General features: G+C 40.3%; 1 protein-coding gene across 1 annotated transcript in view; it reads right to left on the bottom strand.

Annotated features, from left to right (window-relative positions):
* Window positions 1-1,418: 1,418 nt before the first annotated feature.
* Window positions 1,419-25,873, bottom strand: part of LOC310965652 (plexin-A2-like) — a gene marked incomplete at both ends in the record, with an annotated part of 64,260 nt that continues 39,805 nt past the window's right edge. The window contains 18 exons of the mRNA XM_083939369.1: window positions 1,419-1,514; window positions 2,849-2,999; window positions 5,372-5,584; window positions 6,050-6,219; window positions 6,388-6,587; window positions 6,959-7,055; window positions 10,974-11,077; window positions 11,840-11,999; window positions 13,204-13,350; window positions 13,727-13,793; window positions 15,739-16,007; window positions 17,034-17,176; window positions 17,935-18,169; window positions 18,653-18,796; window positions 19,376-19,615; window positions 22,023-22,116; window positions 24,640-24,807; window positions 25,224-25,360. Of these exons, the coding sequence (XP_083795495.1) occupies window positions 1,419-1,514; window positions 2,849-2,999; window positions 5,372-5,584; window positions 6,050-6,219; window positions 6,388-6,587; window positions 6,959-7,055; window positions 10,974-11,077; window positions 11,840-11,999; window positions 13,204-13,350; window positions 13,727-13,793; window positions 15,739-16,007; window positions 17,034-17,176; window positions 17,935-18,169; window positions 18,653-18,796; window positions 19,376-19,615; window positions 22,023-22,116; window positions 24,640-24,807; window positions 25,224-25,360 (2,835 nt within the window). The remainder of the gene's footprint in view (window positions 1,515-2,848; window positions 3,000-5,371; window positions 5,585-6,049; window positions 6,220-6,387; window positions 6,588-6,958; window positions 7,056-10,973; window positions 11,078-11,839; window positions 12,000-13,203; window positions 13,351-13,726; window positions 13,794-15,738; window positions 16,008-17,033; window positions 17,177-17,934; window positions 18,170-18,652; window positions 18,797-19,375; window positions 19,616-22,022; window positions 22,117-24,639; window positions 24,808-25,223; window positions 25,361-25,873) is intronic.

Below are 25,873 nucleotides of genomic sequence, written 5' to 3'. Positions count from 1 at the left end.
TTTCCTATGTTTTGATTTCCAGGTTATGTTCAATGTAGAAATATTGGAAAACTCATAAGGCATCAAAGCCTTCATCTAACTTAATCTGACCAGATTACTTCACAGGAGCAGCAGGTGTTCTTAATATCTCGTACACTTGGTGCATTTCAAGTATCGCGCTAAATGTAAACAATGACTGATGAGACAGGGAGGGTGGGGGAATGGCGCTGTTGGCCAGTGTTTGGCTAATCTGATCCACGATCAGACTTATAGCATCATTAATCATGCTTTCTGCAACCGTTCAATTTGGTCTCCACTTATCTTTGAATGGCTGAATTGGTGGTCTATAGATCATCACTGTACAAAATGTCCTATCTCAAATGGGATCTTTTCTGCACAATGACATGTATTATTAATAACTTTGACAGGAGCATTTAACATGAATGAAACATGAGACACATTATATTTGGCACAAAAAGGCAGGGATTGGGTCTGGGGATATAGCTACATGTATTTCAAATTTGAAGGTAATGCATTTGCAGTGTTGCATTATTAAAGAGCTGGATCCTCACCTTGTCAATACTGGTTCAATCCCTGGCAGAGTTGGGGAATTGAAACGTAATGATACCATAGTCTTTAGTGTTCTGTTTTTAAGCCTTTAAAAGGCAATAGGGAAAGGCTTAACAACACAATGTTACACATCTCGGCTCCAAATGGCGATGTCACTCCAAGCCTGTGATATGCAGTGCGAATAAGTGTCCTTCATCTTTGACATATAAAATGTTCTTTGAATCTTGTCTCACCACATGTGCCTTCCCATTAAATTGGCTCCTGTCTTTGTTGAGCTCCTCCAGTGACTTTTCAAGTTGAGTTATTCTTTATTAAGTGCTGTTCTCCTCAAAGCTCCAGCCATGCCACACACATACTTTTAGTAGAAGCACCGACTACAAAGACAAACCATTACCCAGCGGAAAAGAATTGGCTGCAAATTCAGCAACCGTGATGGCCCAAATCCTCTTTCTGTCTCTCTCTCTCTATATAGGAGCGTTTTAGAAGTTGGGTGTTTGCCTGTTAGAGTTTCTTCTGTAAAAACGATGACATTGGATTAAAAAGTCCTGCTTTCAGACGATGTGTTTGTGCGTGTGTGCTGTGGGTTGTGTACTGTATGTACATTTGTATGTGTGCATTTATCAAGTGTTTGGATCTCTTTGTGTATGTATTGCCTTCTTTTTTTGTGTTTGTTTATACAGTAGGTCCATTAAGTCTGCATTCTCGCTGTGTAAATCAGTGTGTGTGTGTGTGTGTGTGTGTGTGTGTGTGTTGTGTGTGTGTGTGTGTGTGTGTGTGTGTGTGTGTGTGTGTGTGTGTGTGTGTGTGTGTGTGTGTGTGTGTGTGTGTGTGTGTGTGTGTGTGTGTGTGTGTGTGTGTGTGTGTGTGTCTCAGCTCTCTATACACATGGCTGAGATGATCTGCTCCACTTTATATGCCAACTTCTGCTTCTGGGCCTGTTCATCCTGCTCCAGTGCCTCAATGATCTAAAACACATACACAGAAACACACACAAGGGCACTGACTGTTAAGCCAAAGACATGAGGCTTATTGCTGGTCAGCTATACAAATCATACAATAAACATATACAGATCTACATCACCAACAGCTACCATTAATAATTCTACTTTGATTATTTTAAATATTATAGATATATTTGATAAGTCACATTTCTTAATTATTTTTTTATTTTTAAATGTAGGTTAGTTTGAATTATTCATCACTAATTTGATTAACAAGAATTCAGAGCATATGTATGAACACTAGCAAAAAACATCTGTTATGTAACTCAGTTATAAATTAATTTGATCAAGCAAAAATGCCAGACATTCAGGGATGTTCTGCATTTCTCAGTTTTGTATCACTGTAAATACAATAATAAAAAAATATCTATCTTTGGGTTTTGGCTGACAGCATATCTAATTTGAGAACTCTACCTTGGGCTCCGGGGAAATTGTGATTTTGTGGTTTATAGGCCAAAACCATTAATTGATTATCAATCAACATATTAATCAACCATGAAAATAATCATTAATTTCAGCCCAATCTTCAAAGAGTAACTTAAGGCTGCAGTAGGTAAAAAGCAAAAAAAAGTGTGACCTTTCCTTGCAGTTCTCCCTTTCCTCTCTCTGTCCTCTCTGAAATGACTGCTGATTAACCAAAATATCCCATTACGGTCTAGATTTTCTGAAGCCTGAAAACAGCCAAGAGGAAGTGTAGAAGTGCAGTTTTCTCTCAGTTTTGCCACTTCGGGGTATAATATCGACATGTGATAACCTTATAAAGTTGTTATGGCGGACTCATTAGCAGTTGTCACCCAACAGACACAGAGCAACATTGTTACTCATTAAAAGTTCTGTTTGTGTCCACATGATTAATTTAAGGCTCCATTTTTGCTCAGCCTCCACCAACTCCTGAGGGAACTGTCTCATTCTTTAGTAGCTATAGACTCCACTACGGTTATCAGCTTGTCGCTTACTTTGTCTATTTTCTGTGTGGTGCTAGACAGGTAGGATGCAGAGGGTTTATCTGAACTTTTGAGGGGAACTGCAGAGTAGGGTTTGCCTGGGTCCAGACCTTTGAATCCACCAACTCCACCGGAGTGTAACCATTTACACATCTGTCTGATATCAAGTGATAATTATATGTTGATTCATTGCTATGAGCGTCACCTTTTAAACTACACATAGTCATGTTTTCCTTTTGTTAATTTGAAAGTAGCTTCTTTAATATATATAAAAATAGCTTACTCTAGTCAGCTAACCACACTAGCAGGACCTACAGCACATTTCTATGTTGCAGTGTGTTGACTGTGCCTCACCTCTTGGCTGTACTTGCTGACGTAAGCGTAGATCTCATGGAGGGCACTGAGCATGTTGAACTCACTGGAGTGAAGGCGGGCCTGTTCAGCCAGATAGGCATTCATATCCTGATCACTGATGGCAGGCAGGCGGTTGATGTCAGCGTAGTACCTGAGAGGAGTCACACACGCACACACACTTTGTCAGAGTCAAGGGCATTGTCGTGCTTACCAGAGCTTCTCTCCTCACCTGGATTCGGCCAATTGTTGTGAATATTATCCAGTATTAAAGGCGTCAGTAAATCAAAGGCCTTTTGGCAGCAAAATAAGGAAATGTGTCACTCATAGGTTCAGTCATTTAGTCACATTGACTTCAAACCACACCAGCACACTGTTTAATAAACAAATCCACAGCCTTATATGACTGTACTCATGATTACAAATTCATGCTGTCACTCTCAACCCTTTTAGAGCTGCATGATTAATTGTGCCACAATTAGTGTTCATAACTCTACCATAGCAGGGAGAGCTGTTGCACCAAATCAAGTGTTCCTAATTTGTCCCTGTGTAAAGTAAGGGGGAGACTCCATTGCACCATATGAGGAATATGTGAGAACAATAACATAATAAAAGATAAAACAACAGGTGACAAAATTAGTTGAAATTGATAAAAAAAAAACAAAAAAAACAAGGGAAAACATATTTATCCACCAGTTCTGACAAAACCCGGTCGTCAAAAAAAGAAGGATAAACGGCAACCGATGTTCTGATGTAGTCTCTGACCTGCATAGTAACACCACAAATATTATTACTTCTACAAAATACAATATGATGAAGCTATCAACGCATTATACACCACCCTACCTGACCACCTCTCATAGTGACAAGGTGATGACAGAGACCATTCTGAGTAAGAAAATAATCTAATTTCTTATTTTATCCTCAATTATGTGGATCTAAAACCCACGGTATATCCAATTGTAAGCCTCACTTCACTTCTAAAACAAAGCCATGAGCCAACACTCACAATAAACCCACTATTATTTATCACTAAAACAAATATCAATTTTTACTTTCACCTAAAACAAAGGCCCTGATTCTTAACTGACCTTGTGATGACAAGTCAAGACAAGTCATGACGACCACAGAATCGATTTTAAACATTTTTCTATCTGTGTGAATGGCATTTGTTTGTGACTTTGAGGGGGGAAAATCAAGAACTAGAAAGTTTTGGGATAAATATTTTGTACAACAATAAGAAATTAAGTTCTAAATTTTTAACGTTAGTCAATAGACTATGTTTCACTTCTGCATGTCTCTGCAGTCATTGTTTAACACGCCGCCTGCCTTAGAGAGAGTACAGTCACATGCGTGTATAAATGACTGAATGTGAAGTGAACCTTCAGTTATGCCTGGAAAATGGAAACACACATTCAAGCGTCTCTCTCCAACTGAGTTTGTAGAGCCTGCTAGTTCTTGTGATAAAAATTCTCAGTATTTTATTGGTAATTAGGGGTCCAAGCCCGAGGGGACTGTGGCCACGCGATGCAAGCAGCAGTGTGGCTCGCTGGTCCTGGGATTTTCACAAGGATTTTTTTTTATTTTTATTTTTTATTAAATCGGTAAAACTCATACTGCAGCCTACACCGTACAAGTTATGGAAGACAAACGTTGAACTTTGGTTCAGACCCCTGCACGTACGCAAGACACCAAAAAACACGTCCACCAGCAGGTGGCGCTATAATTAAGTTGAACGCGTCTTTGCCTGTAACTCCCACATTGTACCTCACACATTAAGAATTCTTCCATTTAGGCGTTCCCTGCATGCACGTGAATCTTGGGAAATAGGCCACGCCCATTTTCGACTAGACTTTTTTTCCGTAGGATCACGACATATGCAAAACCTACTTTTTCAAACTCCTCCTAGGCCGAGTGTCCGATCAAGATGAAACTTGGTACATGTAATGTTTGGATGGTCCTGACCAAAAGTTATCAAAAGAATTTCGATACTCTAATAAATGCCGAAGTTATAAAGGAACAACTTCCTGTAGATTACAATCAAAACAGGAAGTGCTACGTATCTTCCTCAAATTAAGTCGGATCGACACAAAACTTGGTAATTAGGTTTATTATGTCTTACTGAGGCCTTCTACAAATGTTTACACACCAACCAACCACTAGGTGGCGTTGTTATGCAGAATTCATCATATTTTAGCAATTATAAGTCAGACAAGAAAGAAACTTAAAACAATAGTTTCTGATGCTCGTCTGAGGCAGACAAACTACAATTTGTGCTGCATTCAAGCTGCGACTTGCATCGTGCCCATGGACCTGCTGGCCTGAATTGCTTCGTCTCTGCGAGTCGCCAGGTCCGAGTTGCACGGGGGGCTTGGACCCCGTTGATACCTGCTTGCAGGTCTAGTTAACCTTGATCCGAGGTTAAAACTATGCAGCATTGGCTCCTTAAATTTGGGGTCTGAAAAGTCCTTGAATTTTAAGTTCAAGAGGGTGTGGGAACCCTGACAAACAAACACACATACACACCTTTCTACCCAGCTTTTGTAATGCGGTATGTCCTTAGCGTAGAGTAGTTTGGTGGAGGGTGAGTCTTTGCCCAGACGGTGTTCAGAAGTTGAGCATGAGTCCATAAAGGTTTGTGCCACCACAGACAGACATGCGTCTGTGATGCTGCTTTTATGGATGTCAAAGACAAACTGGGGATTCTTGATCACATTTACCCAGAAGCGCAGGGGCAGGCTGCATACGATAAAAAAGTAGAGAGAAAGAGAGACAGAAAGATTTTGACAAATTTTTAGACTGGCATGCAAAATAAAAATGATTACTTCTTGTGTACAAGATGTTCCTTTTTCCTCTTCCTGCATTGACCTCCTTAGTTATAAGAACGAGATGAAGTTGGAGTTTTGAAGATTATTTAAATATGTCATTTTAAGATTTAAACCCTAGAGGTACAGATTGTGCAAGAGGATACTATTTAAGAAGTTCTTCAAAGAGCAGCATAAGACAGTTCAATCACAAGAGAAAATTAGATATGGATGCATCCTGTCATTAAGGGTTTAATAATTCAGAAATGTTCACTGGGCCTCATGCTTTGACTGTTCGTAAGTATAGGAAGTATTGCAACTGGGCTTGTTAAAGGGAAATATACTGTATCTACAGTCACAGTAAAGGGAACAACTCGGTCTCTCTTTGTCTCTCTCTCACCAGTTGCTCTTCCAGGTGTGACGGACGTCCATGTCATGAATGCCGTGCCTGTCGGCCTGCTCGTCCAGAAAGTCAAACATATATTTGATTGCCAGGGGCAGGGCTGTGCCCCGACACACTGTGCTAAACAAGGTCTCAAACAGATCATCCACAAACTTTTGCAGTGTGCCCTATTGAGAAAACAGAAAACAGTGCAGAGAGTTGAGACTTGTAGCAGTTGTAGTAGCAACTCTAAATCTGAAGTGTTTTAATAAGGATCACAGGTGTCTATTATTATTAAATCTAACTGTAAAAACTCAACATACCATAGTATAATCGATATATGTAATTTATTGCACCTTTGTTGCGAGTAGCCTCGTCAGGTAGATCTCAGATACCATCTTGCTGCCACGCTCACCCTCTTTCTGGTCCCCGTGGTCGTGGTTTTTGACCAAGTGCCAAACTTTGACCCCGCTCTCCAGGTCAGGGGTCAGCATGGGCATGCGGGAGTGGGGGCTGTCCGGGCTGGTGGGCGTGGAGCGGAAGGGGACGTCCACACCTAGATGGTCAAATGTCAGATATGAAGAAAACATACATTCTAAAAAGCTCAAGATGCAGTTTGTAAATAGAATATATCTCCTCTGATAACCAGTTTGTCAGACAACGGATGTATGTGGGGTTTTTTGTGAACCTAATATGAAAAATCAGTGAGCTGCAGTTTCACAGATATGATTTAAATCACATTTTTGATCAGTTGCTTATATGCATCTAAAGTGATAAGACAGGATGAATATTTTCATATTGCAACTTTTTGTTTAAATGTGCGGCATAATGGTGTCTGCTAATGTCGTGAGTGACAGCAATAGATGGTGCAACACCGCTGTGAGCTGCATGAATACTGTGTTTTTGTATTTCTTTAATAGTACTAACCGTATCTGCTGATACTGCGTGGGAAGCTGGCTGAGGAAGGGATGTTGAAAGAGGACATCTGTTTGGGCACCAAGGCCACCACACAGCGCTCGGACACCTGGAAGACAAGGGTAAGCCTGTCTTTTGTTTTTATGGATCGGAGGCTTGCAGATGGAGGTCAAAAGTAATAATGGCTAGAATTCCCAAAAATTGTTTGTGATTAGAAATCAAGGACCAGAGATTTGTAGACTGGTTTGGATATTGAATAATCTTCCTTGAGCAGTCACAAGATTTTCAATAGACTTATACAACAAAGAATCAATCCTTAAGTAAAATATTCTGTAAAAAGCAACCGTTGTAGACATCCTCCATCTTCAGCACTTGTAAAGAAATACAGAAAGGACCAAAGCTATTTATATTGAAAATATGCACTGTTCAGTGTATTGATGGAAGCCTAAAGTCAGAATATACTTAGTTAAACTGAACATCAACCTTCAAACTTGAACTAAAACTGGAATCCAGATTTCATCACTGAGAAAAGGTGAAATTTCCCTCAGAGTAATATAAATCATTTAGGCGAAGGAATCAAAACTGGACTCACACTGAAAGTCAGCTCAAAGGTATTGATATTTATTACTATATATTTCATTTGTGGGGACTTCTATTTATCATTTAAAGGTCCCATGTTTTAAAATTTGAGATTCCCATGTCTTTTTTATTATAAATCAGGTCGAGGTGCATAGTGCACAGTAACTGTAGCTGTTCTCCAGGAGCATTTTTTACTAAGTTCTCACATACCACACATTAAAAATTTTCCTCTTTAAGGAATCGATTATTTAGTCTTGGAAAACATTTCTCATGCCAATCTCTATTTTCGGGAGGGGAGCTTAAAGAGACAGGTGCTGAAATGGAACGTTTCAGACAGAGGGTGAATACAGCTTTATTCAGACAGACAGTATGAGAAAAATAATGTGTTTTTTTAACATTGACGAATCTAATCACATAAGGGGGCGCAGCTGTCTTTGTGTTTATTATGAAATATGTATGGGTTTGTTTGAATATCGTTCTTTCGCTTCTGAATGTTTTGAAGATAGAACGGCTAATCAGAGGCTCAGTTTAAGTGTCAGTCCTGCATTTTGTCATTGCAGTGGTTTCAGGCAAATACTCTATACTGTAGCTGTGCCTGGCAGGTGCAGTAAGTTTGTCTGCAGCACAAACAAAATGAACAAAATTCATACTACTGTTCTGCATGAGCTGCAGAAGTGGCTAATACAAATCCAGCTAAGCAAGAGAACAAACACTTCCACACCTGGCAGAGAGATCTAGAATGAAAAAGGGAAAATTGTTTATCTCCTTGACAGATAAGAGGGAGTACATGCGTCCTTAGTCAAAGCATGCTTTTAGCACAGAAAATGCAGATTTACTTTGTCTTTATTTTGCTCTTTGTTTATACAAAAGTATGCTGAACTGAAATATTTACTGTGCCTGAAGATGATAGTAAAGATAAAACTTTGACTGACAAAGGAACAAGATGACTCATCTGAGGTCGATGACCTGTGTAGTCGTATTTATGAACTGAAAAAAAGATGTTGTAAAAGACACAGGCACACAAGTGTATATGTTTGGATATGAGCTTGTGACCAGGGACAGGGTGGGGGTTGGACTGTTGGCAGGAGTGCGGTGAGTGATATGAATTTGAATGAGTAATGCTCTGTCCTTCCTCAATAATATTTGCTGTGATGCCCTTGGGCAACTGGATAATCATATCTTTTAAAAAAGGTTGGAAAAGATTCAGTGTAGAGTGAAGTCGCTCTGTAAGCTTACTTTTGGTTACATGGTGGATGATTAATTTGCATCTATTTTTATAATGTATTAGTCATTTGAGCTACTTCTCAGACTAACATGCTAAACATTTGCTAGTAGTGACTCCTTAAATGTAAATATTTTCTGCTCTTTTGTTTAATGTAATTGTAAAATGAATATTTTTGGATGCTGGATTGTTTGTTGGACTCATAGACTGTATAAAATATTGATTTAGAGTCCGTACGTCACCCATATATTTTGGAAGAGCTAAAATGAAGCTCCTTGTAAACAGCTCTGGCCATGGCCATCATGGTAGGACTTGACGCCTCTTCCTGGTTGATCAAATACGGAAGTGCCAAAAACTGCAGTTCTCCGAATGTCTAGTAGGAGCAGCTTTGCACAATAGAGCAGTTTCGCATTGACCCCCCTGTTAAACAGGGCGTTTTCACAGCATAATTAAACCTATATATGGCCTGGTACAAAAAAAACATTCTAGTCTGTATGTTTAGGTCATATCTCCACGACAACACTGAGGGGGGTGAATTATTTGTAACAGGCTAGTTTATATTTTATTGGAGGTTAAAGTTTATGAATAATTGGGGGCGTGGCCTCTTGAGTGACATTTAGCTATGGCCCTCACTTCTCCTCAGAGGCTAGTTGTCAGGATTAGCATGCTAACTCCGTCATCTCACCCTGGACTGTGGTCATTCGTGTGGTGGTGTTTCCATAAGTGACAAGATGGTTTGCTCTTCGATCAACTGTACAGATGGTTTAGGAACACACTGTGTTGTTATGTTATGCTAATTAAATAGCCGCACTTGCACCATGACTTGCAATCTAAGTTAGCCTACTAACTTAGATTGCAAGTCATGGTCATTAGCCTACTGATCTGGAGCACTGGGAGGGTTTAGGCCGTGAGGGTCGGTGTTTTACAGTCTATGGGCATGGTACTTTAAATCATATATCATAAATGCTGGATGCCTACACTCAACTCCCCGAGCCAGTGCCATGTGAGTCTCTACCCATCCCATTCCTGTTACAAAATAAATATAAATTACTTTTGTTCCCTCCTGGTCCTGGAAAAAAAATCTCAACTTTGACTCCCACTCCCATTTATCTAGCAGCGTGTTCTGTTAGCCTAGCACCCGGGCGGTGGAGCTAATGTGAGCTAATTCTGTAAACGTCAGCCAGAGAGACATATTTCCCTCCCCCCAACGCCAGATCAATGACCTTTTTTGGTAAAAGGAAATGAGGAGGAACCAAATTCTGACAAGATGGCGGCTCCCGGAGACAAGTATGATTGAATCAATTTCAGAGAATGGGCCCCGGAGGGTCTATGGGGATTGCCTCACTTTTGGAGCCAGCCTCAAGTGGCCATTCATTCACTTGTGTATTGGCCTTATATTTCAGACTTGGCTGTACAAAACAAGCAATTTGAGTATGTCCCTTGTGGCTTTAGAAAATTATGATGGGCATTTTTCACTTTTTTCTTTTTCTTTCTTTCTTTGTAGACAAAATAATTGATCTATGAATCAAGGAGATAATAATTGGTTGTAAAAAATATGCATTATTTACAGAGTATTAATATTATGTAATAATATAATAATTAATATTACTGTAATGGTCTCCTTGCAGGTCTTCCCAAAAACACTGTCAGGCAGCTACAGCTTGTTCAGAACGCTGCTGCTAGAGTTCTGACAAAGACCAAAAAATGTGAGCACATTACACCAATTCTTAAATCATTACACTGGCTTCCTGTACGTCAGAGAATTGATTTCAAAATCCTCCTGCTCACATATAAATCACTACATGGTCTAGGGCCGAAGTATATCACTGATATGCTCCCACTATATAAGCCTTCTAGATCACTAAGATCCTCTGAGGCCAATCTGTTAGTGGTTGACAGAGTAAACTCAAATAAACGGAGAGCATCTTTCAGTCATTATGCAACAAACAGCTGGAATAAACTTCCTGAAGATTTGAGACTTTCACCCACTCTGACCACTTTTAAAACTAGACTGAAAACTTTTATGTTCACCTTAGCTTTCTACTAAATCTTTGCACTTTTAACGTCCGCACTGTTTTTATTATTGTCTATGTTTTTATTCTCTTTGTCTTTCTGTAATGCATTTTAATTCATGACATGTTGTGCTGTTAAGCACTTTGAGTCTGACTTGTGTATGAAAAGTGCTATACAAATAAAGTTGCCTAAAGTTGCCTATTATCAACAGACCTGGTAGTGCATGAGTGTGTTGAGTCTCTTCCAGTCACTCTCTATCTTGGTGGTGATGTCCTCATCCTGCAGGACCACACGCGCTGTTCTGCCCTGCCGCCACTCTGAAAGAAAATCCAGTCGATAGTGAATGTATGACATACAGGTGAGTTACAATTTCTTAAGAAAATTTGTATCCTACGTGACTGACAGTTACATGTTGACTAATGTTCATTGTTTGTGTTGCACTGTCCATTTTCAGGTGAGATCCTGTTATCATTATCCTTGTACTGTTAATTTTTTGAAACTCTGTAAGTTGGCAAGTGTAGCAAGGCAGCTTCTTGTACATTGTCCCTTGCCAATTAAAGTGATCTGGTGTCTGTAAACAAAACACATATGGCACAATACCCTAACCTGTAAAAGCCCCTTAAGATTTTACTACAAACCCAAAGCATCATCAGCTGCTTCCTACAAGGTTTCTTATTTACTCCTTTTGAAGGTGCCTGTCAGCTGGATTTGTGCCAAGTCATTCAGCATTGGATGACATGTTGTGGGTGTAAGCCGAAGTGTAGGTTAGCTGTCAGTAAGCTTTAACATCAGTGTTTTTGAGTGTTGCGCTGGTTTGGGCTGTAAACAGGTTTGGGGAGGAGGCTGTCTTCCAGAAACTGATTTTGAGCTCTTTCAATCATATGTCTTCCGTGAAACATCTGCGATAAATCAGCTGACTAACGCACACTAAACTGTATTCTTCACCTCCTGTCATTATTCTAAAACATCATGTGCCCAGCAAATTTTCAGTCTATATTTGATCCTGAATATATAAGACAATTTGCATTATACTGTATAATGAGTATTTCACAGAAGGATTGCGCCCAAAGCAGCCTCACCGAGATCCATGTCTGCAGCCCGTGGTCTCTGTGAGAAGGGCATGTTCTTGTACACCGCATCCAGGATCTTCTCCTTTACCTGGGTAACGGTGTCACAGTTGAGCACCTTGACAGGGATTTCTGGGCTGTTCTCATTGTCTGGGTTCACACAGCTCAGTGTCTGGGGATACAGGATTGAGAAAGAGAGGGAGAGGAGGAGGTAGGGGGAAGTGAAAGAAAGAGGCAGAGGCAAATGTGTTGCTTGGTAAGAAAGTCCTTTCATTATGCACTCTTCACCAAACTGTCCCGGCTGGTGAGAATCTTGGGCAGAAATGTAATTTCACACCTCTAGGATGTTGCTGTGCAGCTCCAGCAAGGCCATAAAACAAGTAATGAGACACAGCCTCTCAGACTCTCCGACAAGGATATCAGAGAGGTGTCATCCTAAAGCCTGAGGGGGAACTTACTCTGACGGGCTGGTGGAGGAACCAAGCCAGTCTGATTTTAATGGAAATGTAAAAGAAAGGTACATGCTGTATGGTGGCCCTACCACATGACACATTATAGACATACTTAGTAGAGTGGAATATAAGTGACTTTGAACAAAAGTACAGTATCTGTCCAATCAAGGTAGAATTTTGGGAAGCCAATGAGCGGTCAAATCCTTGTCTCTGCACTTGAGACTGCTTCAAGTTGTTGGAGATGTTTGTACATACGGGGATGAGATCTCAAGGTGATAGCAAGAACCCCCTTGCATATTATGCCCTCCCAGTTCAAAATATAATATGAAGTATTATCCTAAAAAATCATAAACTACCTAATTAATACATTTTTCTCCTGGGTGTTGGTAAAGAGCATTTACCCCCATGGGTGTATAACCCCGCAGCCAATAACAGCTCACAGAGTGAGCAGACCTTTGATTCCCAACCACCCGTTTGTTACTCCCTTCCACCTCAGCATTCCATACTGACATCCAGTGCATAAGGTACTGTATTGGTACGGGTACTGGTATTGTAATTTTTTAAATGATACGCAGCCCTAGCCAACAGCCATACTGATGTTTATGCAAATAATAAAATGAATCTGGGGTTGGGATTAAACTCACAGCTAATTAAATGGCTGTCAATGTTATGAGGTCTTATTTTCACAATTTCTTTTGAAGAAACTTTGTCCAGATCTTCTTAAGCTTGAGAAGATAAATATCTGGCTATGCAAAATTATTTGTCCACTGCCTTCATCTTATTGAAACTATACAAATATTCAAAGCATTCATGAGATTCCTACTCGATACGTGCCACATTTCTGTGGATCTGTCAAGGCTCTTTGCCAAGATGTGTAGCAAAACAAATACAGACATTTTTTTTTTAATTGTCTTTATGACTCACCAGTGTTTTGTATTCAGTCTGCTGTCGAATGAGCTTGTCTTCACTTAGGGAATAGCGTGCCTCTCCAGTGATGGAGTCAATGGGTCCCTTCTCCATTTGCTGTTTGATGGCACAGAACAGCATGAAGAGAGGCTCGCCAGCACACTCCTTTATTTTGGAAGGGAACCCAGGGATTAGAGAGGAAGGTGGGTTAAAGGAAAATAAGGCAGGATGTGAAGGGAAGGAAAGACATCTGTATTAACTACTACTACTAACTAGAACATGACACATCAAACATCATAAAATGGAGCTTTCTCTCCTTTTGAATTGCAAAGCTGGAGATGCGTTTGACCCGACAGGTAACCATTATCCCGCCACAATAAATGAGTCCATAAAACTCATTGATATCGCACAGTTTAAATGACAGCTACAACAAAAAGACAAACAGCAATCTATTTTAAAATGGATGTTAATAAGTTTAAGAATTGCCATAGTATATCACATTGACACCTGTAGTGATAAGGTGTGAGACATTTCATTTTACCTTGAGAAACTTGTGTAGCAAGAAGGCAAACCAATTTGTCAGCATCTTCTCCGCCACCGACTCTGTTCTGCAAGACAAGAAGAAAGCACACTCATTTGTTAGACGTCCCACGGAGAGTAGGAATGCACTGATTATTCTTTTATAATTTAAGATAGAAGAGCCTGGCATTGAAACATGAAATGGAGAGTTTATAGAGAAATACCATCCTTACACAGCCGCTCGGTCTCAAAGGACAGACACTCTGATATACTGTAAGTTAAGTGCTGCTAGTGCAGAACATATTTGGCTCTCAACATAATTGTGCAGATTGAACTTAGATGTCCACTTCAAGTCCTTTCACTCTTTCTTTCTTGCTGTGTCTGCACTTAGCTACTTTACATGAGTCCAGATGGAAAATATTTCATGATTTACTGTAGTAAATCATTTTAAATCATGTAAAAGTAATACCCTTAAAATGGTGTATACCCTCCTTCTAATCTGAATCTGATCAAAAGGCTGCTGTTTCATATTATGTAGCCACTCATCTCTTTCCCTCCCTAACCTGCTATCTCTCTCACTCCTTACCTGCATTTCAAACCTAAGCTTTATTGACTTGACAGTTGATGGCAATGTGTTTCCGCATGAGCAGCATTTTTGGGCTAACAAGTTCTTATTGTACCAGCTCCCATGTGAACTCATCCTTATATTTAATGAGCATGCCTCAGATTGAGAGAGCCCTCTTTTTAAAAAACAAAACAAAAACAAAACTCATGAAACATTCAGTAGGCCAGTCTTGGCACTGGGAAAACAATAGAAAGATAACCAGAAGGTGGAGGAAAGAGGGGGAGAGGCGAGAGAAGGGAGGACAGGAAAGGTGATGGTGAAAGAAACGTGAGCTAGAGCTGAATGTTTCATAAGTAGCACACAGAAGATCAGTCAGACTGACAGGAACTTTGCCACCGCTGCACTCACTCTTCCCCATTAGGTTGTCTTCCTCTACCAGTCCGTCCCGCTCTCTATGACTGTTACCTCTCCTGTCTTTCACCTGCCTGCTCAGGCACCCTGTTTCTCACACCTGTAATGGCTGTTTCACGCCACTGCTCAAAACAAAGCTGAACAGAGTTGGACTTTCCTTTGCTGGCCTAGTTACTCATCGATAAGAAGTGCTGTAACAAAACACAAAGGAATTATCTGTGCCAAAGGATAAGCAGCGCTGATCTGAACTGGTCAGGTTTTTGACAGGGAAGGCCTCTGGTTTCAATGATCTGACCACAGTGGATAATATGGACAAGTGAGGAAGAAATTATCAGGTTTTATTCCAAGTCCACTTTTAGTTCCTGAAACCTACAAGGAATGTTTAACGACATACATGAGTCATCAAAGTTTGTACCAATAATGTGCTTACCCCTGAAGTGAGTATCCCTTAAAAACTTGGATATCCACATTTTCTTGGCAATTAAAACTAAAGACCCTCTCACCCCCTTTTTTGTGTGAACAGTACCTGTATTGTCCAGTGAATTCACAGCGACTGAGGAGGCGTGTTGATGACGTTTGTATAGTTCGGTAGGTGCAAACCCCGGAGAAAACAAGAATTTAAGGGTGAAGAAGGGGTAATTTACACAAAGACGCCAACAAAAATGTCTAGCTGGAGATACGAAAAGATGTAGGAACTTCTGTCAGTAAGGAGCGATGCCAAAATCATCAGACAATTTCAAGGAACAGGAAGATTGTTTATGAACAAAGAAAGAACCAGCTCCATGACCGCGGTGTAATCTGCTTCATGTCCTGTCTCCGGCATGCTCTACCCAGGCGCCAACCTTCACCTAAACCTAAATGGAATTCCCTTCAGTAAGTAAGGATATGTCTGACTTGGACTAACTATCACCTAACACTGAGCTGCTCCGGTAAAAAGACTGGTTGTACAGAGCAAGCAATATGAAAAAAAAAATCACAATGTAAAGAATCAGACAACTTAATCCATTTTTATAAGCATCTTTTTGAGTCTTAGCGACAGTGTAATACTACTGGTTTACCTCCGGAGGAGTAGTTTGGGGTGGTTCTTGCTTTCCAGGTTGCGTTCTATAAGATCTGAGAGCAGGTGTTTGAGGATGTCTGTGGCATACTCCAGCCGCCCCTGCAGAGCGGTCATGATGAGCGAGGCGACGTAGCCGCGGTCACGCATGGAGAAGGAGCGTTGAAGCTCCAGTGTACGGATGAATGTCAGCAGGAAGACCTTGTTATTTACCAGCTGTGCAAATTGCTTCAAGGCTTTCTCCACATTTGCCTGTCCGCTCCCCGGCACCTACACGCATCATGCACACACAAAGATGCACATGCTCATTAGATAACGCTCATTCAAGGGTGAGAAAAGCCATAACACATACACATAAACCATCTCAAGGCACAGGTGAAAAACAGAACCACTGGTGTGGCTACACAATTATTCCTGACACATCTGTTCCCACCGAGAAACTTTTGATTCACAGTTTCTAAATTCAGCAATAAGGTTTATCAAGAAAATACATAATACAATGCTTAATTTATTTGCAACAATTCAAGAGCCTGTTACTTTGATTAAAAAGTCAGGATGTTCAAACTGCAATCAGTAATCATTGTGACCATAATAACAGCTTGATTAAACCAATTATATTTAGAAATACCAGCCCCATTTTGACCTGGAGTACCTGATAAATTGTTCTACAGATAATGAAAAGGCAAATGATTTGTCATGAGTTTCTTCTAAATTAGTTATACTAATTAGTACTTCAGAATTAAATCCTTGAGGTCAGGACAATAATTAACACAACGAAAATAACCTTTTAAAGCGAGGTCCTCTTGAGACATAATGAGATTGATGAGAACGAGGTCAAAATCAGAAGAAAACAAATGCTTCCCAAGACAAGTACAAAAAAAGCAATGATCTTTCTCATGTGGAAGACCCTTTATCTTTCAACATCCAGTTTATGGATGAAAAGGAACACATAAACATTGGCACCCACTTGTAAAGTTTCCAATGAAGCGTAAGACAGGGTTTGTTAGAAAGTTTTGAATGTAAGAGAAAAAGAAAGTTTATCCAGTGACCAAGAAAAGTCTGACTCTAAATAGAATAGGTGCATGACAGAGAGCACCACTAAACAAACAGACCTCAAACCACAGTGAGTAGACTGACATTTGCTCACGCTGCTTTGTTCAACAGCAGTTTGACAGCACTTGCCAACCAGCCGAATTCAATGTAGTGTGGGTTTTACTAGAGCCTTAAGGTCAATATGTCCGAAAAATGGCTGAAACTAGATTCAAGTGCTGTAGCCCTGATTTAAAAGTTTCTTACCTCCAGCTCTCTGAGCACGGGGTGATCATCTATGCCGGGGAAGAGAACCCTCATTGAGTAAGTGCGATAGTCCAGGTAGGGGATGCCAGCTCTGTCCAGATCACTTGTCAACTCGTTGATGTCTGTCTGGAGCTCTGCAAAGGCTGCACATGACCGAGGTATGCGTTAAACATTTTGCCAAACATTTTGTAACAGCAATCTTTTTGACTGTTTATCACAGAAACTGTTTCTGACTGTTTCTATGTCTAACAGATCAAATGATGACAAACAGTGGTAATGATGAGAGTTTCACAACATTTAAAAGCTATATTTAGAAGAGAGTGCCCAGCCATTTTGGGATCTTGCAGTATATGTTTCATTTTGTGTGCTGTTTTTTTTTTTTTTTTTTACCTTTTTACCTTATTGCAACTCAAAGTACAGGTATTCAAAACTTAGCTAGCTTGTTTTAAAGCTACCATTAATGCCCATTCAATCATTCCCCAATATACTTATACTGTAAATAAATTGCTCTTTATTCAAAAAGATTTTGCTAAAGCCCCTGAACACCCACACAGGTGTTTTCAGTTAACTAGTTGATTAGACCTCTTCTCAGGACTGTTTGGATGTGTATACTGTGATTGCTTGACATCTTCCTGAGTCACCTGTTAAGGCGGGACAAAGTACACCTTTATCATTCTTATTGGTAGACGGACATTTATGACCTCATAAATTCCCATCAAATTCCCATCAAAGCCCTGCCCACCTTCAACCCAAGCATAGGTCTAATCAGCCAGAATAACTGAAAACACCTGTGGGGGTGTTCAGGGGTTTTAACAATAAACAATTAGTCAAAACATCTCAACAGATGGCGCTACAAACTAGACGGGGAGTGTGACTTTTGATTCAGATCAGTCTCACTCACCCTCCTTACACTCCAGAGCTACTCGGGACTCCAGATTGTCCATCTGCATCTGCAGGCGCTTCAGAGTGAGGTCATTCTCATGTGACTTCCGCCTGTAGGCCAGTAGAACTATAATGACGATGATGAGGAGTAGCCCTCCTCCAGCAGTGATGCTGAAGATAGCAGGAAGAGTGAGCAGACTGTCTGACCGGATGTGAACTTCTCCTGGAGAGATGTGGAGTCCTCCTACCTGGACCTGAATAATCATCATCATAATCATAATAATGTAGGCGTGAGCACAGTATTTCAGTTGAAAATGCTTAAATAAGAATAAGAAAATCACTCATGAAAAGGCTGGCCTGAATTAAAAACATTGTTGCTGAAGAATTAAATTGGCAAATACAATATAGACCATTTTCACTGCACAATTGCCTTTAAAGGAAAATGATTTCATTATATAAGTTCCCGCTTTCTTTTTTACAGCTCTTTTCTCATTATTTTCAAGAGTGCTTGTCAATAATTCTGCAATGTGGTGTAATTGGGAACCTACCAGACCATGAGTGACAGACAATGACAGTAAGCCAGCGACTAACTGAAAGCCTGTCAGTGACCCACAAACACAGTGACGCACAGACAAGCACTGACCTACAGACAGTGACCCACATCCACTCAGACAGGCAATCAGATGTACAGAAGGCAAGAAAAAATGACGGATAGACAGAAACACTTTTAGACTGACCAGGACTTTGTGCTGCCCGGTGAGGTTTGGCGGCTCGCAGAGTAACTGAGTGTCAGACACTGTGAGAGAACAGGGCGTATCTCCGATCAGCACGGTGTAATTCAGCCGGGCTCCACCAGATGCAGATGGCACCAGGTTACGTCCCTGCAACACAGTTAGAGAAGCACTATACAAAACCGCAGAGAGTAACAATGTGTTAAACGTAAAAAAAAAAAAAAAATTCTTACACAACACAAAGTCAAGAGTAATCCTCACAGACAAAGGATCAATAGCATCAGATGTGTTTTTTAAGTGTATCTACTGTACAGTAACTATATGCATTATACAAATGGATTTTCTCTGTTGTTTTTGGTTTGTAACATAATTTCTTGCTGATCACATACATTGCATATTATAATTACTGTAATCAATCTTCTTGAAGACTGGCAGTGCATTCTACACTGAGAGCCACTGAGAAATCAGTTAAATGATTTTGCCAAACACATGCAGACTGAGTCAAGGGGCAAAGCAATCTACCATGCTGTTCCTCAACTGTAAACAGAAGTAAAGGTGTGCACAGTAATTGCACATGGTGTAAGAGAGAAAGGCAGATGGGAAAAACCATTCCAAAAATGATAAGCAGTAGCCTTGTTGTCTTTGTGACTGGAAGTAGTTATAGACTTTCCTCTCTTACATGGAATTCAAAAAAGAAACCAGGATAGCAGTAGTAGTAGTCTGACATACTTTGAGTATGATTGGAGAACCAGGTTTCTGCTCCAGAACACCTGATAGACTGAGGGGTTCCAGGTAAGGGTTGGGGTAGTAGACAAAGCTTGTGTTGTTGTAGGTGAGCAGAGCTTGGACATTGTTGAAGACAAAGCCAAACTCATCCACTTGTTTGACCGTCTCCTGGTCTGCAGTGTACTCCGCCTTCAGAGAGGGGGCGAAGCAGCTTATGGTGGTTGTGTTCAGCACTTTGCACACCTGGAGAGGAAACAAATCAGTCAATAATACACATGTCGAAACATATACAGTCCTTGATAAACCAGGCTGTAGACATCTTCATACACATTATCGATGTAATGGCTCACAGTGTTGTATTCTGTATGAAAAATAATCCCATAAATTAATGGACAAATCTTAGATTAAAATAATCAAGTCAGAAATGTCTTTTGATAACAATGGTTCCAACTTTTAAAAGGTTTTCTTTTTTATCTTTATTGTTGATCTCAACTCCTGTGAATACATTGAGGCCAATTGTACTTTTTATAAACCTAGAAGACACTTTTGCTTAATAAAACTGAAAGGATGTCTTATTTCAGGCCTAAATGTGGCCTTTATTCATATTGTGATTAACATGTGTATTAACATATACCCGTCTCTGTCCCTAAATAATCTGAGATTAAGGTTGTGGTTTCCCCCATAACAGTTCATACTCCTGGTGAAGTGTGTTTTTTGACAGCGGCCCAGCCATCAACAAACTGATGGCAGCAAGCAGGGCCCTGTAGTCTCTGTACTAACACTAAATGCATCCCTGAGAGCTGGGTCATATGTTTAATGGGGGCATTTTTATCTGTTTTTAAAGCCATTTTTCCTGCATAATCATCAGAAATTGTGTTTTAAACACACTTAATTCTAAATTTCTGAAACATGTCTTTGTCACTACTGTTGTTAGTTATTGGTACTTTATGTCAATTACCATTAGCTCTCTGGCATTGGCACGCTGTTTCTGTTTTCCTCTGCAGTTCTTGAAAATCCCTCTCAAAATCAAGCAGATCCTAATTCCCCAGCTTCAGGCAAAATTATAAGCTTCAGTTTTTATCTAAGGTTTCACAGAAAGTTGTTTCACAGAAAGTTGTTTCAAGACGATTAACTGCTTTTGTGATTAAAAATATTTTTAAGCAATTCCAGCGATGTTTTCGAGATATGTGTGATAAAGAGAGTGCCCTCATTAAATTTACCAATGACCCTCTTTTAGCAGCTGATGCAGGTTAAAGTTCAGCTTTAATTCCTTCAGATCTCAGTGCTGCCAGTGACACTGTAAAACATGCAGTTTTAATTGACTGGCTCAAATTCTGGGCTGGCATCATTAACACACCATTTAATTAGCTAAGGGCATCTCACTTACAACTTCGTCTACATTTAAAGAAAAACTCTTCTTCATACACATTTGAAGTTCTTACATTTTCAGTGACCTTATCTTGGTTTTCTTTCATGTGCTTCCTCCGCCTCAGTGTTATAACCTTAAGGTACAATGTTTCTTCCCACTGCTGTGCTAACAATTAAGATATTTTCAATTTTACCGTCCAATTATTTCCAAACAATTTCCCAAGTTGACAATATATAATTTATTGGTATAGCCAAAGCCATCAATACCTTTATATCATATTTACCTGTTTTTGGCATCAATAAAATGTATCTTACAAGCAAGAAATCTTATCATTACATTTCTGGCATCTCTTCAGTTTAGAATTGATTTTTAAGAATATATTGATCTATTTCAAGGTCGAGCCCATAGTGTCCTCCAGGAGTTTCGACCCTCCTTCAGCCAGTGTGCAGTTTCAGATCCTTAGGTGATTCCCTGACAGGTCCAAAGTGGAAAAATAAAGGCTAAAGGTGACTGGACTTATGCCACGGGGCCCCAACACTTTGGAACAATCAATCACTTTGAAGTGACCTGCCTGAGGAGCTCAAGCGAGCAGAATCAGCACCATAAATCACCTTCCAAAACTGAGTCGTACTTTCATGACAGTTTTTTTTTTAATCTCAATTTGGGGGGCGCCTGGTGTCTCAGTGGTTAGAGCGGGCCCTATATATAGAGGCTAAAAGTCCTTGACGCAGCGGCCCAGGGTTCGGCTACGATCTGAGGCCCTTTGCTGCATATCACTCTCTCTTCCTCTCATTTCATGTCAATCTCCAGCTGTCCGGTAAAATAAAGGCATGAAATCTTTTAAAAAAATAATAATAATAATAATAATACCAATTTTAAATGAAACCCTTTATATGCAAGCTCTTGTTGTTTAATTTTCTCTCCAATTTTCTGCAGGCTGTTTGGTACAAGGACTGGTTGTTTCTGACTTTGTTCACACTTTGGTAGTTCTGTGGATATACAGAATCCAAGAACATCTGTGGTTCTGTGTTTTTGTACTCAAAACTAAACCATCTCTAAACATCGGTCATCCTATCATGAGTTAAAAGAAATTGTGACCAAAACTGCATAAAGGTTTTACAAAGATGTCACTACAAATCAGCATGTAAAAACAAAAAGCAGCATTGACCACAGCCCTAAATCTACCTTTACAATTGTCAATAAAGAACAACTTTACTGTGACACTTCCATTTACTTGAGTAAGCAACACCAATAAAAGTTGAGCGCGGCCATCACACTCACATTGACAGATTCATGGCCAGCATATTTGACTCTGACACGCGGCTCCTGAATGACATCCAGGTTGGTTCCAGTCACTGTCAGGGTGGTGTGTCCACTGTTTGCAAGAAAGAAAGAAGATTATTCTGAAGAAACACACATACATATGAAAGCACTCTACTTCAGCTCCAGGTAGCCTATATAGGAATCCAAACCATGATTAACCATGATTTAATTAGAGTGACAGCTGCAGAGAGAGCAATCTTTTTAACTTGCAAACCCCGCATTTTCCACAGAAACTGCATTAATGCAAGTTTGAGGAGGTATAACTGGCATGGTAGCTTGCTCTTTGTTATTGGGCAGATCAAACGGTAAACCAGCTGGCTGCTATTTTATATTCATCCATGACTGTGAGGTTGGCATAGCATGAATACAGGTGCTGCTTGTTTACTTATCTTTGCTAGATGTGATTAAAATAAACAACACTCTCTAATCTTTGTCTAACCTGTGCTGCAGTATGAGTATGGCTTTGGAAAGTCGAGAAAAAAGAGACAAAGAGGGGAAAATACAAGAGAGAAGTGATGAAAAAATGCCTTTAAAAAAAACTGTCCAGTCTAGTAAGCCTGACAGAGTGCCAATCCTTCTCTTCTCACACTTCAAAGGGTACCTAAGCTTGTAGGGCCACATAGTGGGACTGCACATTCATGATGAGGGCTCTTGATTGCAGCTCCACAAAGCTCCTCCTGTCACTAGGCTGAGGGCCAGGGTGCCTCTCTGAAGTCTAATCTGCAGGGATGTAGTGCTAGGTAATCCTGAAACCAAATTAACTGCCATTTTTTATATTTATTGGAATACATGTAACACACCTTTCAGCTGTGATAGAAATGTTTATGCAGCAAATTCACTTTCACTGTAATATTTGCAGCATCACAACTGTCACACACATAACTGACAACCACAACACCTCAGCTCTTTGCATCATTCTTCTCGTAAACCTGACTCACAGTTTTCCTGATGCCTTGATAATCTGTACTGGGTAGGTCACCACACGTAGGCAGGAGCTGGTTTTAATATTATTCAATTTTAACTGGAAAACTACTTTATAATAAATGTAATGTCAGAAATGTCTATGTTTTGCCCAACACACATTTACTTTTGCTTATGTGCGTCATCCTGTCTTTGTTTGCCATACAGTATCACTGACGTTATACTTTCTACAAATAGATTTGCGCCTTGTGTGCACAGTGTTTGTTCTACAACACTGGATGGTTTGGGATTTTATAGCATTACGACTGGAACAAAATGGAAAACATGGGTGGCCGGCGGCACAGTGGTTAGAGCAGACGCTCCATGTAAAGAGGCTGAAAGTACTTGAGGCAGCGGCCGCGGGTTCAACTTCGACCTGCGGCCCTTTGCTGCATGTCTCAACCCGCTTCCTGTCTGTCCTGTATAATAAAGGCTTGAAAACTGCCAAAAGAAATCTTTAAAAAAGAAAACAGTGCAATATAAGGGGCAGCTCAAGCTCCCATTTACACCTACTTAGAATCTCCAATCAACCAGGATCCTGGTTCAACAAATTTTGTAATTAATTATTACACGTTTCTCTTATCAAAACTAACACCATACTTGCAAAAAATGTTTGCCCTTAAGTCTAAGCGGCAAACTCTGGGGCTGAAAAATGCCATACCCTGTAGTTCCTTAAATTTCCAAGTGAGGCTCCAAAAGCATGTCAATCCCCATAGACCCTCATGTCAAAAAGGCCCAACTTTTCAGCAGAAAGAAACCTGTTTACAGCCTGATACAAAAATGGTTTTGGTCCCTGTAGCTAAATTTCTCATTCATTACAACTGTAAATAAAGAGATGTTTTTTAATAATTCCTTCGTTTAAATTATATAAACGGTTAATGTTATACATAATTAAGGGCTGGCTGCTTTGAGAGTCAGGTGGTTGCTGTCACAGGCGGTTAGCATAGACTGCAGGCCCAATTTTGCCCACCTCAGCTTCATCCACGCTCCGCCTCTTTGCCTATTTTTGGATTAGCCAGGAGTTAGGCAGCGTAGGACACTGCCACAATGGTGACAGACGGAACCACCCACTTTGTGCTTCATATGGGTGAGACCTATACAGTCTATGTGTACAACTGCCAAATGTATCTGCAGTGTTTAAGCATCAATCATTTGTTGATTGTGATGCTGCTACTGTTTGAGTTCTCTTTTGTGAGACAGGCCCTAAAGTTTTGTATGTTAGAGGAAAGAGGTCCAGGGAATGAACCTGAACCTGAACCTGATCCCAATTAGCATAACAGAGCCAACACGTTGTGTTCCAAAGCCATCTATTGGATAGTTGACCGAAGAGCAAACCATCTTGTCACTTATAGTAACACCACCACACAAATAACCAAAGTCGGGGTCGAGATGACGAAGTTAGAGTGCTTATCCTGACAACTAGCCTCCAAGAAGTGAGGGGCAGGGGCTACCTGTCACTAAAGAGACTGTGCCCCTAATTATTCATAACCTTAAACCTCCAATAAAATAAAACCAAGCCTGGTACAAAAAAAATCACTCCCTCAGTGTTGTCATGGAGATATGACTTCTGTATTGGATCAACCAGGAAGTCACTGTGGGTAAGGTTTGGTTTTACCTGGTTATGCTCCACAGTGGTTCAATGCGTTGGACTGTGGGGTCTTCTATGTACTCAAAGGCCAGACTCCCAGGAACGCTGGCCCGGTCCACACTCAAACTGACTTGTACTGGTCCAGCTTTCGTCACAGATGGCGCGGAGAAGCACACAATCTCCGTAGTGGTCCTCCTGGTGGGAGCACCAAAAGAGCAATTTATTCATGCCTTTGACTGTGACTCTGCCCACTCACTACTGCAGTGGCAAATCTCTGACTTCATGCCGTCATGAGCCATGCACATTACCATGAGGGGAGAGGACTCATTATAGTCTGTCCCATCTCTTCTTCGTTACAGACACATTAGGGATGGAACTCTGTAATTAGAGGGTGCTCTAGCTAATGGCTTCCTTGACTCACCCTCCTCACCCCTACCATGGGAGGCATTTTGAACTTTAAATAGATATCTATAAATACACAGAGAACAATACCTACCACTGTGGGTTTCTTCATCTCCTCACAAATCACTATAAAGGATTTTCATGTGACGCACGAACACTTAATTGTAATGTGTGCTCCCTTAAAAAGAGTGATCTCTCATCAAACTCACCTGTAAAGCTCACAAGTCTGATTACCAAAGTACACATTAACAGTGCTGCCAGCACCCAGGTTCTCCCCAATAATTGTGACCTTGGTGCCCCCAGATTCAGGTCCTCTGCCTGGGGTCAGTGCCAGCATCGAAGGGGTCTGTGGAGAACCAAAATTCATTAATGTTTCATTCAACATAGATAAAACACAGAGTACAGTGCATCTTATTAATCATCTGCTGGCCTTTGCTGAATAAAGTTCTGTTGAAATAAAAAGTTAACAAAAAAGGTACACAAAAGAGCTTCTTAAAAAAAGGTTAATAAAGTATGACCTATCAAAAAATGTTGAAAAAAATGTTAATAATACAGTGCACCTTTAACAGAAAACAAAAGTCTGTAATGCACAGTGAACAAACCATTCGAAACACCTTCATAATGTTATTGAGCTCTCTCATGCACATCTACTGATGGTGTACTGAGAAAAAATACTCTCTCCAGTTAATGATTGTAGTGGCTTGAACAGATCAAATTGTTGTTTTGGCATTCACATACAATCACATGTTCACAGGGTTGGCAGGGTTACTTTAGAATTACAGAAGTATTCATCTACAATTACTAAACTGTTTAAGAAAATGTAAAAATATAGTCAATAACTTAATCCAAGTATCACAAT

Source organism: Echiichthys vipera, assembly GCF_963691815.1.
Source record: "Echiichthys vipera genome assembly, chromosome: X".
In the NCBI taxonomy this organism is placed as follows: Eukaryota; Metazoa; Chordata; class Actinopteri; order Perciformes; family Trachinidae; genus Echiichthys; species Echiichthys vipera.
The sequence above is the reverse complement of the archived record's forward strand: the minus strand, read 5'-3'. Positions and strand labels throughout refer to the sequence as shown.